General features: G+C 39.4%; 1 protein-coding gene across 1 annotated transcript in view; it reads left to right on the forward strand.

Annotated features, from left to right (window-relative positions):
* Window positions 1–19069, forward strand: part of creb3l2 (cAMP responsive element binding protein 3-like 2) — a 78443-nt gene that overhangs the window by 37689 nt on the left and 21685 nt on the right. Inside the window, exons 2-3 of the mRNA XM_028803659.2 lie at window positions 7040–7265; window positions 18808–18992. Of these exons, the coding sequence (XP_028659492.1) occupies window positions 7040–7265; window positions 18808–18992 (411 nt within the window). The remainder of the gene's footprint in view (window positions 1–7039; window positions 7266–18807; window positions 18993–19069) is intronic.

Below are 19069 nucleotides of genomic sequence, written 5' to 3' on the forward strand. Positions count from 1 at the left end.
CCCCATGGTCACAGCAGGTCCATGGAGAATTGTCAATCATCCTAACAGTGTGAGAGGAAAAGTTATTTATTATTTTCAAAAAATGGCTAAAAACATGAGTTATTTAAAAAGGGTAGGAGAATGATACAGTGGTTAAAGCTGTACCTCACGGCTCTGTGGACCAGCAGGTCTGGTGACGGACTGGTGTCTCAGGTAGTGCCAGTCCTTGTCTTGTGCCTATTGGTGTCAGGATGATCTGCCAGCCTGCAGACCCGTAATAAATGTTTTCACAAGAACAAACCATTCAACCCAATATAAATCATCAATCTCTAATCTGCTACATTTTACAATTTATCGTTAAAGGATAAGTTTAGTATTTTTTATAAGTCAGTTATTTTTTCACAAATATGATATATATGCATGTGCCACAAAAAAAATTGTTCAAAAGGTGAGCATGCTATAAATTAAAAAATTGTCTTGAAAAATTGACATATTGGGAAAGTTGTTAAGCTTTTCCTCCATGCCCCATGGCCTCCAAAGTAAAGTGACAGTGCGGGCAAGATATATTTTTAAATTTAAACAAAGCGATTAACTTCAAAACACAATTTCACATGGCAAATTCATGTACAGTATACCATGGTTGTGAAGAATTAAATTGTACTTGAGAAATACCACACTTATCCTTTAAGCTGATATTTAATGTTCTCTAAATAGTACTATCTGTCACATTAGATGGTGTACAGAATATCTTTTGTTTGAAATGTACTTTTACACCACTTCCATCTGTGCCCCTGTTTTTTAGTTGAAAAAAAGTAGTTTGGAGTCACAGCTGGCTCCCTCCCTACAAATTCCCATCACAGTTTTAAACCCTGCTTTCTTCACTCCTCTTAATTTGAGTTTTCATGCCAGCCACCGAAAAAAAAAATAAATAAATAAAAAAAAACACTGTTCCAGTGTGGTGCTGACGTGTCACCCGCTGTATGGCTGCACTCGGGTCCCAATCCGGGTGGTTCATCGTGTGGTGGGTGCGGTAATGCACTGTAATCAGTCAATGCTTCCAACCTCCTCCTCCTCCTTTCAGCTTTTAAAGAGTTTCACCTCCTTCAGTCATTCATTTTAGTGCCTACCTGTAGGTCTTAATTCAGTCAAGTGGCTCATCTCTGAATCTTTACTTTTGGAAAAGTCTCCTTTTAGACTAGCATAGTTCGGCTGAAAACACAGGTCAGGATTCACTCTGGTATACCTGTGTGGAAGTGGAAATATAATAATCTGTTACAACAGAACTGTGTAACAAGTATAAGCTATTTTAAATCCTGAACTCTAATTTAGTATTTCAGGGTGCATTTTTAGATCACTGCGGTGGGCTGGCACCCTGCCCGGGATTGGTTCCTGCCTTGTGCCCTGTGTTGGCTGAGATTGGCTCCAGCAGACCCCCGTGACCCTGTGTTCGGATTCAGTGGGTTGGAAAATGGATGGATTTTTAGATCATTTATGGTCAGAACAGCAGCATCACATCCTCAGAGTCCCATGTCTTTGTGGGTTTCTCAAAGGCAGCATATTACGTACTGTATATGAAGGACTTGAAATCGGCCTGATATCACAAGGAAATAGCTGCTTTATTCTTTTTACCCACCGCTGCCAGGTTTGGTTTCAGCAGTTAAGTTCAAGCTGAAGGTTTACATATTTTGTCGCTCTCATCCCTAATCTGTGACACTAAATGTTTTGAATTTACATTTTTGATTCTTATCTGGCTTACTGAATATCTCCCTTTTTATTTATGCTAGAAAAATACTAAAATTTTAACCTTAACAGCTAAAATGCATCCAACTTTGAAATTTAGCAATAAATCTTACACTGTAGCAAGCTTTAGCACATGTTGCTGTATAGCAATTAAAAAAAAAATATCTGAATATTTCACACAGTATAGCAAAAATCTTTACATTAGAGCATGTAAAGAATCTCAAAAGTGTTTTTCTTATCTTTTTGGAATGTGGCTAGTGTTGCACTGGTTGCCAACTAGTGTGCTGATATTCATGTGGAATTCCAAAATCTACTCAGTGACAAGAACAGTGAGCATTGGGATTAAGCTTAGAACCTTATTAAACTATACAATGCCAAATAGTTAAATTTAGAACTAAATTTCCCTTTGAAGAGGAGCAGACTTTTCCTAAAATACAGATGTTTGTCCGCAATGGTTTATAGTGTTGCATAGGATGCTCTCATGGAGTTCTATTGAGGTGTAGCTTTTGTTATAGTATAAATAATAGATGTGTGTCTGAGTGTGTAGATTATATATATATATAAAATAAATAAATACACACTCGGAGTTATGTATGTATGTATATATGTATAATATCTCTCTCTCTCTCTCTCTCTCTCTCTCTCTCTCTCTCTCTCTATATATATATATATATATATATATATATATATATATATATATATATATATATATATATAAAAATAATATAATATAGTGGCAATCAGGGGGCACTGCAGCACTGCCCCACACTCCCAACACAATGGCACGGACACAAGTACTTTAAAGGTTTAACCTTCTGAATACCAGAATATGATGCCAGCCCCTGCATGATGTCCCTCATTATATATATATATATATATATATATATATATATATATATATATATATATATATATATATATAATATAGGGGTCACTATTGTCCCTTTAACCCAACAGACAGACGCTCAGGACACCAAGTAATTCAAGTTCTTTAGTGTGTGTGTAATATAATATATATATATATATATATATATTAATATAATACACACAAACACACAGAGTACTGGTCAAATGTTTTAGAACACCTCCATTTTTCCAGTATTTATTGTAATTTAAACAGGATAAGTCAAAACAGTAACATGAAATGGTCCAAAGGTAACGTAGTAAACTGCCAGAGGTTTAGAAAAGAAAAAAAAAACATTGAGGATTTAAACTCTGTAACTTCAATAAAAACTTTAAAAATGGGAGTGTTATAAAACTTTTGACCAGTAGTGTGTGTTGTATGGACATATATATACTTTTTATATATTACTGTGTGATCATTAAGTGGAATAGATAGTATTTATGTGCAATGAAGGGAAATGTAGGTTATTTGTACCAAAAGTGCCAAAATATTGGTTAAACTCAACTTACAACATTAGTTTTTTTTTTTTTCGTGTGGGATTATGCAGTTCTATTGCATACCTGCATCTTAAATAAAAAAAAGTCAGTCAGTTATTTCTCCAACCCGCTATATCCTAACACAGGGTCACAAAATATTTTAAGCCACATCCACCTTTTCATACTTACACCAGAAACCAACTTTAGACTTGGTTGATGAGTGTCATCTACGAGGGACGTTCAAAAAGTTTCCACACTTTTATATTTTTGTTGGAAACGTGAAGGCAGGAGAAGGAGTAATTGGGCAGTAAAAAGTTGGTACAATGCTGGGAAAATTGCATCTCAAACGAAGGTGACTATGTAGAAAAGTGATGTAATTTGTTTTTGAAATTCTTAATAAACAGTTAATAAAAAAGTGCAGAAACTTTTTGAATGTCCCTCGTATATGTCATACCTAAACTGGTGAGCTCTATGCATTTGCACCCTTGAGAAAACAATATTAAAGAAGACCCCCCCTAGTATATTCAAATGATAATTAGCTTACTGGCCAAAGCAAACACAGTTTGATAAACTTCGACTACAGTACACACCCCACCATTACGCATGACACACCCAGGCCCTGTGCGCAGGTAGATCACTTATCAAGGCTTTTATGCACCTGTAAGTGAACATATAGTTGTAAGACTAGTACTGGTAAAAAAGGAATGTGTTACGTCATCGAAAATCCTTGGCATGAATAAAGTGCTTAGCATGATCAACACGTCATTGTAAAGATATTTCAGCTTTGAAAAAAATCATTATCAGCACTGCTTTCTTACAAAAATTATATTAATAATTAAATATTTTTGGCAACTTCATTATAAGTTTCAAGTTCTTACACGTTATTCAAGAACATTGCAAAGTTTAAATTGTATTAAATATTTTAACAAAAACGAATAGTACTATTTATCTATTTAGGACACATGGTTGGAACAGTGGTCAGAACTGCTGGGTTTGAGCTTCTGGTCATTGTCCTTGTGGGTTCTGCACAGTCACCCTGTGTTTGTGTGGGTTGCACTCACTTTCCCAAGTTTAGCAGGCTAGCCTTATCATTAGAGACCCTAAACTGGCCTTGCGTCCCTGTACTTTTGTGCATGAGCAGTTCTTTCACTGGAATGGCACCCTGTCCAGGGCTGGTTCCTGTCTTGTCCAGTACAACCCAGAATTGGTGTAAGATGTTTTGAGTCGATATGTGTACATTAATGCAGATGCAGTATATGCATGCAGTATTTTTTGGGATAGTTTTGTTAGTATTCATTTTACACAGTTAGTATATTTACTCCCATAGATTTTTCTATTTATAATACAATGATAAAGAATTGTGCTAGCCCCTGCTGTTAAGATTGTTGGCAGAAGCCTGCTCTCTAGTCAGAGCCATTTTACTATCTCAGTTTCAAAGAATGCTTTTTCAGCTTTCTGCCAGCTACTCTCTAGAGCGCTGCCTGTATCTATACTGATTCTGGTGATCAGTTAGAGGTTGAAGACTCTTTTTTCCATTTTTTTAAACTTATTTTAAATCTCCATACTACTGCGATACAGGCATCTCAGTGGTGTCTATGTGTTGTTATTGGAGTTTCTTCTTATTGTGAATAGATGCCAGGACATTTGAAAGTAGTTCTAGGAGTCAATTTCTGTCTTAATTTAACTTGTACTTTGTTATGTTGCAAGTATTCTTGAGGAATTAGTTAATTAATTATTCATGCTTGTGCTTCCACAATTGTGTACACTATATTGTACTGTATTGTTGTATTTGTTTGCTTTGAAAAGAACCTTTGGATAGTGATTGCTGAGAAAATTATTATATTAAATAAAGACTGCTTGAGAGAATTATGCTCATGGAGTCCCGAATGAGGCACATTCCCTGCATTGGAGCGTCAGTTACAGCACTACAGCCATGTGGTGCGATTCCCTGAGGGTGATCCAGCTTGCCGGACCTCATTGTTGAGGAGCTGAGTGGCTGGACCAGACCAAGGGGATGCCCACATAACACCTGGCTGCAGCAAATAGGGGGTCATTTCCGGAGGGCGGCACTGGACCGCGTTTCTGCCTGGTGGGTTGCCAACCGGGATCCCAAACTGTTTCTTTGTGTGGTGGGTGCGGCAACATGCTGTAACAGTGCATGCTCCCCAACTTGACCTAAGAGAATGAGGTTGAAGAAGTATTGAGATAAATAAGAGATGACTGTGTTTTCTCAAGATCTCAGGATACAGCAACGGTGATTAGGGTCAGCCCGGGAGGGCCACAGTGGCTGCAGGTGTTTGTTCCAACCCAGCTGCTTAATTAGACATCAAGTCTTGCCAATAACCGATCTTATTTAATATTATGACTTGTTTGTGTTCTAACTCTGCAATGGCAGGTCTTTCTTAAATTGTAGATATATTTTTCATCCTTTCTAATGATATCATCCAAATGATTTGAAGCATAAAACAGATGTGTAATTTTCAGTCCTTCACTTTCTCTTCAGTTTCCTCTTCAGTACTTAATTAAACCAAATAGTGAATGATGAATACCCATGGGTGGAAATGGAGACAAGCTAGATTCCTTTGTCATTTGCGTCTTATTGCTAATAAGGAGTCATTAAAAACAGTGAATGCAGCTGTTTAGGATTAAAATAAGCAATTAAGAGATCAAAATCTTAAAAGGCAAGACAAGTAAAGTGAAGCAGAAAATGTCACTTGAGCAATAATTGAATCAATTGGGTTGGAACAAAACTTAGCAGTACTGCAGAGCTCTAGGACTGACGTTTCTCACCCCGGATTTAAAGGGTCTGAGTCATAAATAGCAAAGCAATTAAACTAAGTATATTAGCAGGAAAAACTGGTCACTAATTAAGAAAATGGTTGCAATGAAAACCTATAGCGACTGTGGCCCTTTAGGATTGGAGCTGCGCACCCCTGGGATAGATGCTGCATAAAGGAATTTGGGGTTAAAGCCAGATAGTCTGCTATCTATACTTTACTTTCTTAGAAGGCTGGCGTCCTTCAACATCTGCAATAAGATGCTGCAGATGTTCTATCAGATGGTTATGGAGAGTGCCCTCTTCTACGCGGTGGTGTGCTGGGGAGGCAGCATAAAGAAGAGGGACGCCTCACGCCTGGACAAACTGGTGAGGAAGGCAGGCTCTATTGTAGGCATGGAGCTGGACAGTTTGACATCCGTGGCAGAGCGACGGGCGCTCAGCAGGCTCCTATCAATTATGGAGAATCCACTGCATCCACTAAACAGTGTCATCTCCAGACAGAGGAGCAGCTTCAGCGACAGACTGCTGTCACTGTCCTGCTCCACTGACAGACTGAGGAGATCATTCCTCCCCCACACTATACGACTCTTCAGTTCCACTCGGGTGTAAATGTTAACATTATACAAAGTTATTGTCTGTTATACCTGCATTTTTATCACTCTTTAATATTGTTTTATCAGTATTCTACTGCTGGAGTAAGTATGTGAATTTCCCCTTGGGATTAATAAAGTATGTATCTAACCTATCCTATCCTGTCTGTCTGTCTGTCTGTCTGTCTGTCTGTCTGTCTGTCTGTCTGTCTGAGCTGAATAAGTAGTAGTTTATGTCTAGAAATTCTTACGGTAGAGTGACCTGCTCTACAAATCTAAATGATCTTTACAAACCTATTTCAGGAATTATTGTATGAAGCAATGCCTTCTCAATCAATCCATTGATCTTCACTTTTATAGCAGATTTTGTAGTAACATAAAGTAAACAGCATTACAAAATGAAATTTAAAAAATGTACAGAGAAAAAAGTTAATGGAAATGGTACAGAAGGATTGTGTGAGGAAGAAAGATGAAATGCACATGGAAGATAAATATTGTTTTATTTTATATTTGTCAAGATCCGTGTGCTGTCCTGAATTGCCCATTAATTCCTCTTTCTTTGTCCTTATAGCACTTCAGCGAATTACTGGATGACTTCTCTCAGGATGCCATCCTCGGACAGCTTCTCAGTGACCCCTTCCTGTCCGATAGAAGTGATGCAATGGATACAGAGGAAGATTTAGCAGAATCTCCCGTACCCCCCCACATCAAGACTGAACACAGTTACTCACTGTGTGGAGACTCCCGCCCACAGTCTCCTCTTACACACCTCGCCGGTGAAGAGGCCACTGATGGAGGTACGTCTGCTGTGACTCTACTGCTAACGTGATTCTTTGGTATTTTAAATTCTTCTTTTTCAAGCATATCACTAGTCATCAGATAATGGCCATTACAAAGAAAGGGTTTTTTTTTTTTTTTATCCTACCAGATGGGTTGTCCCTTTAGAGTAGCTTGAAAAATGCCACCTGGTGTGTTTTGCAGGGAAAACCTGAATTTACAACTGGGTGGTTGACTCACAGAAGTCTTCTTTAAAACTGATCAGCACTCCTCACTTATGGCTTAGGCAGATAAGGGCAAACTCCAAGTAGCATTCTCTGTACTTTGGGGCAGAGTTTCTCAGCTCTGCTCCTGACCAAGCCAACCAGACAATTTAAAATTTGAACTTTTAATGTTTTTGAGAAGAGACGGTATCTGGGACAAAACCTTCCCTGCAGCCTCATACCAGAAACAGGGTTGTGAACTCTTTTATGTATCAATGTCGGGCTTGGTGTGCCACCCTGCCAACCTGAATTGGGGTTTTCTGAGATTAAAGGCCTGTTGAGGAAAAATGCAAACTCATGCCAACTATCTAAATAAGAAAAATAATGTAGGTAAGGAAAATAAGAAAGTACCTATGATCTTTGTTACTGACTACAAGCAAAAACAACAAATTTCAGCGCATGTGAAGCAATGGCTACAGTCACATATGCAGAAAAAGTGTCTCAATTTCAATTTTTTTCATTACTATATGGGACAAATCTGATCATTTTAGAGAAGTTTGATTAAAAACTACATGGAAAGTTATCTTCTCAGATGAGATTTAGGCTACTTTTATATGCATTACTAAATCCAATGCAGACACCTCTGGCTTCAGTTGGAGTTTTCTGACAATACCCGGCACTCATTGCCAGTCAGTATTGTTTTTGAGAGAAACTGCTTATTTTTGCATGAGAGTCTTGCAGAAGGAATTTGACATACCGTATATACTTGCGGATAAGTTCTCCTGCAGATAAGTCGGGACTTGATTTTACTGTATAATTTATGGTATAATGTTGGTCATATAAGTCGAATGCAGGAAAACTCACGTTGTTGGTCCAAGGGACTATGATATGCTAACTCCCACCTGAGAGAGTAACCACAGAGCTCCTAACCACTCGCTCTCTTCTCTCTGTTGTGCCTACGTGACCACACGGTGATACACATTCCGAAGCAACATTTGCACTGATTTGTGTTTTCTGGATCTCACGCGCTCATACACCTTTATCGTAAGAGCATCCTTTATCTACGATGGAGGGCTCGATCAGAACAAAACATAAACCTGGTTTTAAATTAAATGATGTTGAAGTACCGAAAGAAATTGGTAACTGTAGATAAAAAAAAAAAAATGTAAGTGTCGCATTTTTGAACGGGCGCATAAGTCGGGGTCTGATTTTATGATCGATTTTTCGGGTTTCAAGACCCGACTTATATGTGAGTATATATGGTTTGTACTTGAGACACCCTCCACGATATTTTGAAATTGTCAGATCACTGACTTTTTCATCCTCCATATTTCCCACCAGTCCTGGAGCTTCTGTCTTATTCACAAGGTTTCTACAAACAAGGATGTCACACTTTTTATTGTTTTCTTTTACATTTTTTTTTTTGTCCATGTGGGCCACATTCACATTAGATATCTATACTCATTGATATCAAATTGGGTTCCCTTGAAAAAATTAATTTGAACAGTCAGATATAAAAATCAGATTTGAGCTAAAAAACAGAATTTAGTCATTTGTAGCACTAGGCTGTTGTACCGTGTTAGCCATTATGAATGTAGAGAAAAGCCAAGCAAAATGACACCTTTTATTGGCTAACTAAAAAGATTACAATATGCAAGCTTTCGAGGCAACTCAGGCCCCTTCTTCAGGTTTGTCATTTGTAGCTGTAGTGTAAAAGTAGGCATAAGAGTGCAAGAAGTCATTTTACTGCCTGAACCGTGTGGTCAAAGAGTTTACTGTTGATTTATCTAACACTTGTTTGTCTTAATAATGAATGTGCTGTTCCCACATCGTGATACACAACAAAAAGAAAATTTGGAAGAAAAAAAAGTGGAAAACACGTTGTACAATTAACAATTTTACATTTTTTTGACTGCTCTCGGTTCTCAGCAAGTTTAGCTGCTAGAACACTATCTTTATGCAAGTCCATTTAATGGAGGTATTGCAGGAGCGCAACCTAATCAGGAGTTATTTGTTTTTAAGAACAGTACTCATAGGATCCTGATGAGGGTATGAGAGTCAGGTCACTTCACCCCTGTGCCAGCCTCCTATCAGCCTGTGAACTGATATTAGAATTATCTGGTTGACCTGCAAGTGTCTCCATCTTGCTCACTATATCTGCTGGAGTGTCTCCATACTGTAACACACGTCACAGTCTTCAATCAAACATTTATCCCCAACCCCCTTGTCCAGGATCAAACTGCATTCAGTGGGTGATCACACCTTTTGGTTAGTCGCACCTCAGTGTCTAGAATGAGTGTGTAGAGACAGCTGCACATCAGTCAGGCATCTTTTAAAACAGCACTTAAATCGGGATCTGGCTAGGCAGGCATTTGTGTAATTTTTATTTACATTTATGTAAACCATGCATGGCATATGGACATTCTTAAATTTCCCTCAGGATCAATGTAATGTACATCTTGCCTGAAGAAGGGGCGTGAGTTGCCTCGAAAACTTGCATATTGTAATCTTTTTAGTTAGCCAATAAAAGGTGTCATTTTGCTTGACTTCTCACTACATCCATAATGGCTAACATGGGACAACACCCTAGTAGCTCAGGACCAATAACGTATCAATTTATCTATCTATCTAGTAGTTAGTGCCATTTCGTCAAAGCTCCTGTGTCCCTTAGACAGCTGTTAGCTATGGAGTTATCCCCATCTCCGTGTTAGTTTTCCTCCCTCAGGCCCAAAGTCATGCAGGTTCAGTGAATTGGCACCTCTAAATAAGTCCCATTGTTATTGTGATTGTGCACACGTGTTCTCTGTGAAGAACTAGCACCCTCTCCGGGGCTGATTCCAAACTCACATCCAGTGCTGCCAGGATTGGCTTCAACTCCCTGTGATCTTGAATTGGATTAAGTGGGTTTGAAGTTATACATATACAGTACATGGTTTAGTCATCCAACCCGCTCTATCCTAACTACAGCGTCACAGGGGTCTGCTGGAGCCAATCCCAGCCAGCCCACACACTAGGGATAATTTAGAATCGCCAATGCACTTAACCTGCATGTCTTTGGACTGAGGGAGGAAACATGCAAACTCCATGCAGGGAGGACCCGAGAAGCAAACCCAGGTCTCCAAACTGCAAGGCAGCAGCGCTACCCACTGCGCCACCGTGCCACCCATGGTTTAATCACGTTAATTCAAATCTAATTTTCTTTGCTTCCTTTAGTTACAGTTTTGATTAGTAAGGCTATGTTCATACTGCAGTTCAACTCAAGTTTTGTTCACTGTTGACACAGATCTGATCTTTTTGGAGATAAGCAAACAGCAAAAAAAGATTGAATCAGAACTCTTCAGATTATATTTAGACCACCTTCATAATTCAGTTCAGATATATGTGACATGAATGTGACCACGGTTTGAATGATTTGATATGAATTGTCTGGAAACATACCCTGTCCAGCTAATTTTACATCAGTGTTTATGCAACCTTCTTCATATCTCCGTGTGACTTAATAAACATTTAGGGGGCTGTCGTCCACAAATAAACTGCAATTGCCATGTGTTTTTGACTGAAATAGTAGCTAAAATGCATGCTTTTTTTTCCCAAGAGATTCTTGTGGCCAAGTATTGATATAAGTAATCGATTATTCCCCTCAACACTCTGAAATTGTCAAACCATTGTTTAGCATCTAAACCCTCCATATCTTGAACCCACCTGTCTCTACTTTTTTGTGTCTAATTGCTTCTGTGTACAGGAATGGCAGTTAAGGTCTGTGCCAATAATGACAGCATTTTACATTTTCTGTTTCTCTTCCTTACCACCGTGAGCTGACAGATACACAGACGCCCTGCACCGAAAATAACACGAATTAGTGCAGCAGACAGCATCTTGTTGGTATTCATTTTAGTCTGTCCTACAAATTTGTTTTTTACTTTTCTTTTAAAATTGCTTTTAAAATGAATTTGAAAAGTCAAACAGAAATCAGATACGTGCCAAAAATCGGAAATGAAGTCACTTTTAACTGTAGCATGAACATTGGCAAAGTCTGTCTTTTTTTTTTTCTCTCATGAATACAACAGCAGTTATTGGTTCATAGCTGTACTTTTTTTTCTTCTTCATTAAATACTTTGCAAGTCAATGATGACTCTGTTCTGTTGCCACCTGCAAATTGCTCTTCATAAATGAGACAGAGTGTTCTGGAAGTTAGGCCTGGGAGAGGCAATTAAGCTGGTTTGACAAGAGCCAAACAAAGTTCTTTGTCACATTCTCCTTTCAGCTAAAATCGTTTAAAAAGTATCTTTGACGCAGGTGATGAAAATAACCTTCAATGTATTAAGCAATAATAAAAAAAAAACTGCTTCCCATGCATTACATTTGTTTTAATGTTGTTTATAGTTGTGTCCGATTTAACGTGTTCCTGAATTAACTGATTATTTGTTGTAGAAATTCAACATCAGTCTCTATTTAAGAACCATTTAGACTCACCAATATTGTAGTGTTTTGCTGCAAGTAAATCAAGCAATTAATGTATGCATCTGATAATTAACTCATTAATCACTTGTTTATCAGAAATAGAAATAAGTGTCATGCATTAAAGAGTGCCATTTTCATGGTTGCTATTGAGAAAAAAGTGAAGTCCTCATCCCAAATGTCATTGTTGGAACCAAAGAGGCGACATCCCGTTTTCTCAATGGCCCGTCACACAGCTTTAAGGACACTATTTAATTAACATTTGACTTTCCTGACATCTTGCACCTTGCTTAGAATGTTTTATTGGGTTGATCATTTAAACAATAACGAACAACTAGTGAAATTTGCCCAGGACTTGCCTTCTGATAGCAGACTAGCTGTATTGTCCCTAACCATTTAGAGCTCATGCTGCTACCTCAGATCACTTCATTACATCCCAGCAACTGTGGTGGATGTGACATCATGTTCAGAAAATTTCTACAGTTTGGCTTAACAGTCAATTTTAGATCTGAGTAGCACCCGATATTGTTAAGATGTGTGTAATTTACTGCCACTGCCCCCAAAATCTGCTATTTCGTAGGCCCGCATTTTTCCATCTCATCTCATTCTCACATCTGCTTAATCCAATTCCGGGTTGTGGGGATCCAGGGCCTATCCCAGCCCCACTGGACCCAAACCAGAAAACCACCCTAGATAGGGTGCCAGTCCGTCACAGGCCCACTCCTTTACACATCCACACTCTCATAGGGCCTGGTCACGTCTTGGGGGTTTTTGAGGAAAACCCACACAGATTCGGGAAAAAACATGCAAACTCTAAATGGGCAACGTCTGGGTGCAGGATTATTACACAGGAAGCTGGATCAGTGACATGGCAGCACTACCCATTACACTACATTACCACCCTCAATTCATTCAGTTTATTCATAAAAAATGTGTTACATATGGGAGATTTTCAAATCCACTTAATACAACTGGGGGGTTGCAGGGAGCTAAAGGTGCAGCCTTGGACAAAGAGAAAAAACAACCCTGGATAGAGTGCCAGTCCATCACAGTAATAATGCCAACGTTCACTTACATAGGAGCAATTTAGTAACATAAAACATAAACACATTGCCAAAGATAAAGGCACCATCCACGTCAAAGCTTACATTATACTTGTCAATATCTGTAGATGTATATGTGCAAGTCCATATTTCATCCGTTTCATGTTGACTGTCTGGTAAATCTTGTAATAGTACTAACTGTGAAATGTGCTACATAAAGTAAAAATGATTTGTATTTATACAATATCTTGTGACTCTGTTTTTTATCATATCTCACTTGTGGGGCTGCATGTTTTTCTAATTTCATAAGCAATGGCTTTCTTGGGCACAGGCAGCTGTGGTCATTTTAAGGACCCTTCAGTCCATGCTACAGGTTGTTCTGGCAGCAACAACCCTGAGGACTCTGAGCCATTCACCATCAAAGACCACTGATGTGAAGCTTAGCAGTTGCACCCGGATTTCCTACCCTGAAGATGCAGACTGAGTCACACTGGTGGCACACAGTTGTCTGAGTGTCAGTATTGGATTTGAATTCCTGAATCATCCCCCTGTGTCAAAGAAACAGCATGCAATGCTCACATGATGAATCCAGAATCTAAAATTAAGTTTTGGAATTGTCAAGAGAGAGCTTCAACGGTCGCCGTCATCTGAAATTGGGAGTTTAGTCCTGAAATGTTTTCTCTGCGATCCAAAATTCTGTAATTTCTGATTTGTGACTAATCAGCATTCCCCTTTCATGGATGCGCACATTTTGTTAAAATTGTTATATCAGTTGGGTCAGCCAAGAAAGAGGTGACTTGTTCAAACGGTGCTACCTTATACTGCCAGGTCAGGTTACAGTGGTGTTCCAAAATCTGGATGGATACGGATAATGCTTTTTTTAAATAACATTCTGTTGTTTCTGTGGCTGCACAGATTACGTTTCTTTTGCCACACATGATGGCTTATTTCCAGGAATCGCCCCAGTAGTTCAGTGCCCGCACTAATTTCTATGCGACAATAGCCTTTTTTATTCAGTGTGAAGGCAAAAAAGCAGTTCACTTTTTAATAAGTGTAGCCAGTTATCGTATGTGAATGACATCTTTGAGTTCATTACTCAAAGTTTTGCAGACTTGGTTTAGGTATTGCCATTAAGCGCAATAAAAAAGGTTTCCTAAGTTTTGTAAAATTTGTTAACTATTGCTAGAAGAATCTTGCAAATAATTGCACATTTGTAATGGGATGCACGGTGGCAGAGTGTTTAGCACTGTTGCATCATTGATCTAACATCCTTGGTTCGAATTCCTTGCCTAGTCACTCACTGCATGGGGACTGAATGTTCTCCTTGTGTTTATGAGGCTCACCTCCATCCTCCCAGAGACATGTTCACTGAACCCCTGTGAGGGTGGGTATGTGAATGAGTGGGCCATGCGATAGGGTGATACTTGTCCAGAGCTAGTTCCTGCCTTGTACCTAACGCTGATGAGACAGGCTCAAAACACACCCTCAACTTGGATTAACCAGGTCTGAAAATGTGAAGTTTCATTTTTTTCTCCAAAAATGCGTTACATCTGCGCTCCTCCATAAAGCTATTTGAATACCAGTGAGTTCTGCGCCTAAAGTGAAATTTGTACCTCTGTCATCTGCTTGGCCGCATTGTCTTTATCCACGTTGAACTATGTGTTGAGTACACGCAACAATCAATAAACCCAGATTCTGTCCTTTTTTTTCCATTTTTGTTTCATTTGATCTTTACTTCATCTTTGGAATTCCTTTATTTGCTTTGTTTTCGTCACTCACTTCAGAATTTCCTACCTAACTGTCAAGGATTTACACATCAGTTTAAATGTTTTAATGGCTCTTTGAATTTCTCCCTGTTCATCTGCCTCAAACAGACAGCAAGAATTGACAGGGGTGCCCACCCATCTCTGTGTTCTGCCCAGTTTCTCTCAGACCCCCTCTGTATAAGAAGGAGAAAATAACATGGAGGAATAAGTTGTCCTCATGAAGAATCCTCACTTTTCAAAGTGATAAGCCATAAGTATCCAAACAGTTCTGATTACCCATTTTCTCAGTGAGGTGCTCATGATTCTTAACCCATAGGCTCCTTCTGGATTTGGCCACACTTAATACTGAAAAAGCTCTGTAAAGAGTCATACAGGAGATTGTATACTGTTCTTTACATTGTTAAATATATGTATAGCTGTAGGGAGAAGCTATAACTTTTAAGGAGTACCGGTAGATGTCAATTTTTATGTTTTCAAATAGTACCAGGACAATGACACGTTGGCACTACAATATGACCCTTGGCTATGTGAGGCCACATGGGCTCCTGACACTCTAATCTATCAAAGCAGACTTTATGATCTCACGTGTCCTTTTAGATGCTTTCTTTACATGTTACATGTAGTCCTCCTAACATGTGTTAGTGCTTCTGGGATGATTAGTGATTTGTTATTTGAGGATTGCCAAAATATTTAATAGCAAATTAGAGGCTGCCACAGGACAATATTAGAGAGGAATGATGCCTTTTATCGATTAATTATTATCATGCCTTTGCGCTCTTTGCTTTGTTGTCAACAAGCCCTTCATCTGTTTTGCTATCATGCAATTGGTTATCCTTCCCATGTCTCTGTCGATTAATTGGCAGCTCGAAATTAGTCTGATAGGAGTTAAAGTTGCTGTGTGCCCGAGTGTGGTCTATGCACTGTCCTAAAAGAATGGCTATTTGACCACATGTATTGTGCAATTTATGTGATGCTGACATCCCATCCAGGCTTGGCTCTTACTTTGCACCCAGTGCTCCACATGATACCATAAAAAAGACAGTATCTGCACAAAATTGATTTTCAAAAATTGCTTTAGCTATAATTAATTCAGTTCTCTTATTGGTCATTTCTGTGCTATTCACCTTATTTAAACATTAATTCTAATTATTCTGCCATCCAATTTCAAATCCACTTACCCAATACTGATTCACAGGGTCCTGAAGCCTAACCTGATGGCAGTTGGATCATGGGGCAAACTTAATAATAACATTATCAGGTAACCTTTTATTCAAATGGTGTAATTTTGACTGCCCCATAACAATAAGAAATATGTGTGAGGCCCAACTCTTGCACCCTTCTGTCTACTTTTATATTTTAGTTTGCAGAAGAATAATATCACAGCATTGCTTAAACAACTTAATGTTTACTTTAGCCGAGGGCTGTGTGACTGAGTTCATTCTGACCTTTTCTGACATTGTCACGCAGGGGGATATCTCTCTGTGCCATCCTGTTCTTCATCAGCATAGCTACAAAAATCTTATTACACCATAGGTAAGACAATAGCCTTTGCCTTTGAAGTCATCTTCAATCTCATTCTTGACCTTGTGTTTCTTTGACTGTTACCAGCGAAAACTGTCTGATGGAAATTCTTAGAAAATCAAAAGAAACAATTGAAAAAGGATCATGGTCTATGAAAAGCAGGTCTGAAAAATGGTGGAGAACATGGTTACCTAGACTTGTCTGTCAGTTCTGAAAGATACCTGAGCTGATGCAAAGTTCAATCGTGTCAACATTTTTGAAATGTTTATTTTAAAGCATTTCATAATCGGCAATCGGCAATTTTCATGATACAGTAATCCCTCCTCCATCGCGGGGGTTGCGTTCCAGAGCCACCCGCGAAATAAGAAAATCCGCGAAGTAGAAACCATATGTTTATATGGTTATTTTTATATTGTCATGCTTGGCTCACAGATTTGCGCAGAAACACAGGAGGTTGTAGAGAGACAGAAACGTTATTCAAACACTGCAAACAAACATTTGTCTCTTTTTCAAAAGTTTAAACTGTGCTCCATGACAAGACAGAGATGACAGTTCAGTCTCACAATTAAAAGAATGCGAAGCACTGTGCAGCATGTCGTTTCAGGAAGCAGCTGCACAAAAGATAGCAACGTGAAGATAATCTTTCAGCATTTTTAGACGAGCGTCCGTATCGTCTAGGTGTGCGAACAGCCCCCCTGCTCAATCCCCATACGTCAGGATCAGAGAAAGTCTGCGCAAGAGAGAGATAGAGAAAAGTAAGCAATCTAGCTTCTCAGCCATCTGCCAATAGCGTCCCTTGTATGAAATCAACTGGGCAAACCAACTGAGGAAGCATGTACCAGAAATTAAAAGACCCATTGTCCGCAGAAATCCACGAACCAGCAAAAAATCCGCGATATATATTTAAATATGCTTACATATAAAATCCGCGATGGAGTGAAGCCGCGAAGCGCGATATAGTGAGGGATCACTGTATACAGTATATATCTATATCTCTCTTAGTATATCTATACAGATGTATATGGTAGCCACTAGGGGGCACACCAGCTTCCCAAACCCAACACAGACAGGCACTAGGCACAAGTCCAACAACACACACGGCTTTATTTTGACGTGGGAAACGCTTTCCCTTCACCTCCCACCAATGCACAGTACAATAAAGCACCAAGCACTGTAACAGAAGCAAACAGCACTTTGCCTTTTTTTCTTTCTATTCCTCTTTCTGTCTCCTTCCACCTCCACTCCTCCTCCAGCAAGCCGCCTCTTCCTCCCCCTCCTCCTCCTCCTCCCGGCTCTGGCTCCCCAAATGAAGGCAGGCGGCTCCTTTTATGCTGCAACTGGGAGTACTCCACGTGGCTCGTTATAGCAAGGCCCGGAAACACTTCCAGGTGTGGTGGAAGCCCAACAAAGTAGGGCTCTACAGCTCCCCCTGGCGGCCCCCACAGAATCCAATGGGGCTGTGCCAAACTCCAACTCCCATGGTGCCCTGTGGGAATTCGAGGCACCACTGCAACCCTGGGGTTAGGTTGCACTCCAGGGAAGGTAGTGCCCTGTACTTATCTGTAGAAGGCGTCTCAGCCAGGTAAGGGCCCAGGCCTTCTGTCACACTATATATAAATATACGTTATATACCTGTGTGTATGTAAGTTCCTCGCAGCTCCGTCCACATAGCAGTGAAACAGGACAAACTTCAATAAACAAAAAGGTATCACTAGCTAAGCGGAGACAAGTTATACTCCAAAACACAGAGGTAGACCAACTGCCCACTCTTGATGTCACGCTTCCTCCTCTCCTCGGACCTCAGCCTCCGTCTCGGATTAGCGAGAATATATCGCTCCTGCAAGCGAACTATGAATCTTAGCACGATGAGAGAAGTCGCAAAATCAACCAGAATGTTCAAGCAAATCAAAGAAAAAAAATATATATACTGTATATACACACACATTATATCAATAGTTTATTACTGATTATGAAATGGAGGTTTTAAAAACTGATCAGAGGTGGCACAGTGATTCACATCCTAGATTAAAAACCAGGCCCATTCACAGGAGTTTGCACCTCCTCCCTGTGCCCATGTTGGTTCACCTCTGTGTACTTTGGTTTCCCCTCAACATCCAATTCTGTCGCTGTGTTCAGTTGGGTCCTGCAGTGGACTGGCACCCCATCCAGGGCAGGTTCCTTTCTTGTGCACGGTGCTGCCAAGAGAGGCTGCTACCCTGAATTGGACTGGGTGATTTAACAATTGTTAATAGTTCTCACATAGTATAATGTCAATTACATTTTGGGTACTGAGATAGACCACAACTCTCTAGACTTTGAAAGGACTAACAGAAATTCATCTCCTCAACAAAGCATTTGATAGGTTTTGAATTTGTGTGTTTGTTTTTCTTTTTCTTTGTATTTGTGGTTCACTTTTGCTTACTTTAAAATTGAATTGCGATTATTAATGTAGAATGTGCTGAGTTATTCATAAACTGCTTTACAATTAAAACTACTGTGGCAATATGTATTGACAGGAGGGTGACATAGTGAAATTTTTTTAATTTCTAATGTATTTTTTTTTTCCTGCAGAAGACAGTGTGGGGGCATCGTGGCCAATGGAAAGCACCAACAAGGCACTGAAGATGGAGCCTCTGCTGTGTGAAACACCCAGCCTCCTTCCCACTCTCACTTTAAATCTTGCTGAAGAGGCAATGCCTAGTAAAATGCAGGCCTCCACTTTTAGTGTGCCTATCCTTATCACCCCACCTGTCCAGGTAGGATCTTTATAATGACATCCCAAACTAGACTAATGGCACCAGTCACCAGTTTAAATAAGAATAACTCATTAGAT

Source organism: Erpetoichthys calabaricus, chromosome 1 (genome assembly GCF_900747795.2).
Source record: "Erpetoichthys calabaricus chromosome 1, fErpCal1.3, whole genome shotgun sequence".
In the NCBI taxonomy this organism is placed as follows: Eukaryota; Metazoa; Chordata; class Cladistia; order Polypteriformes; family Polypteridae; genus Erpetoichthys; species Erpetoichthys calabaricus.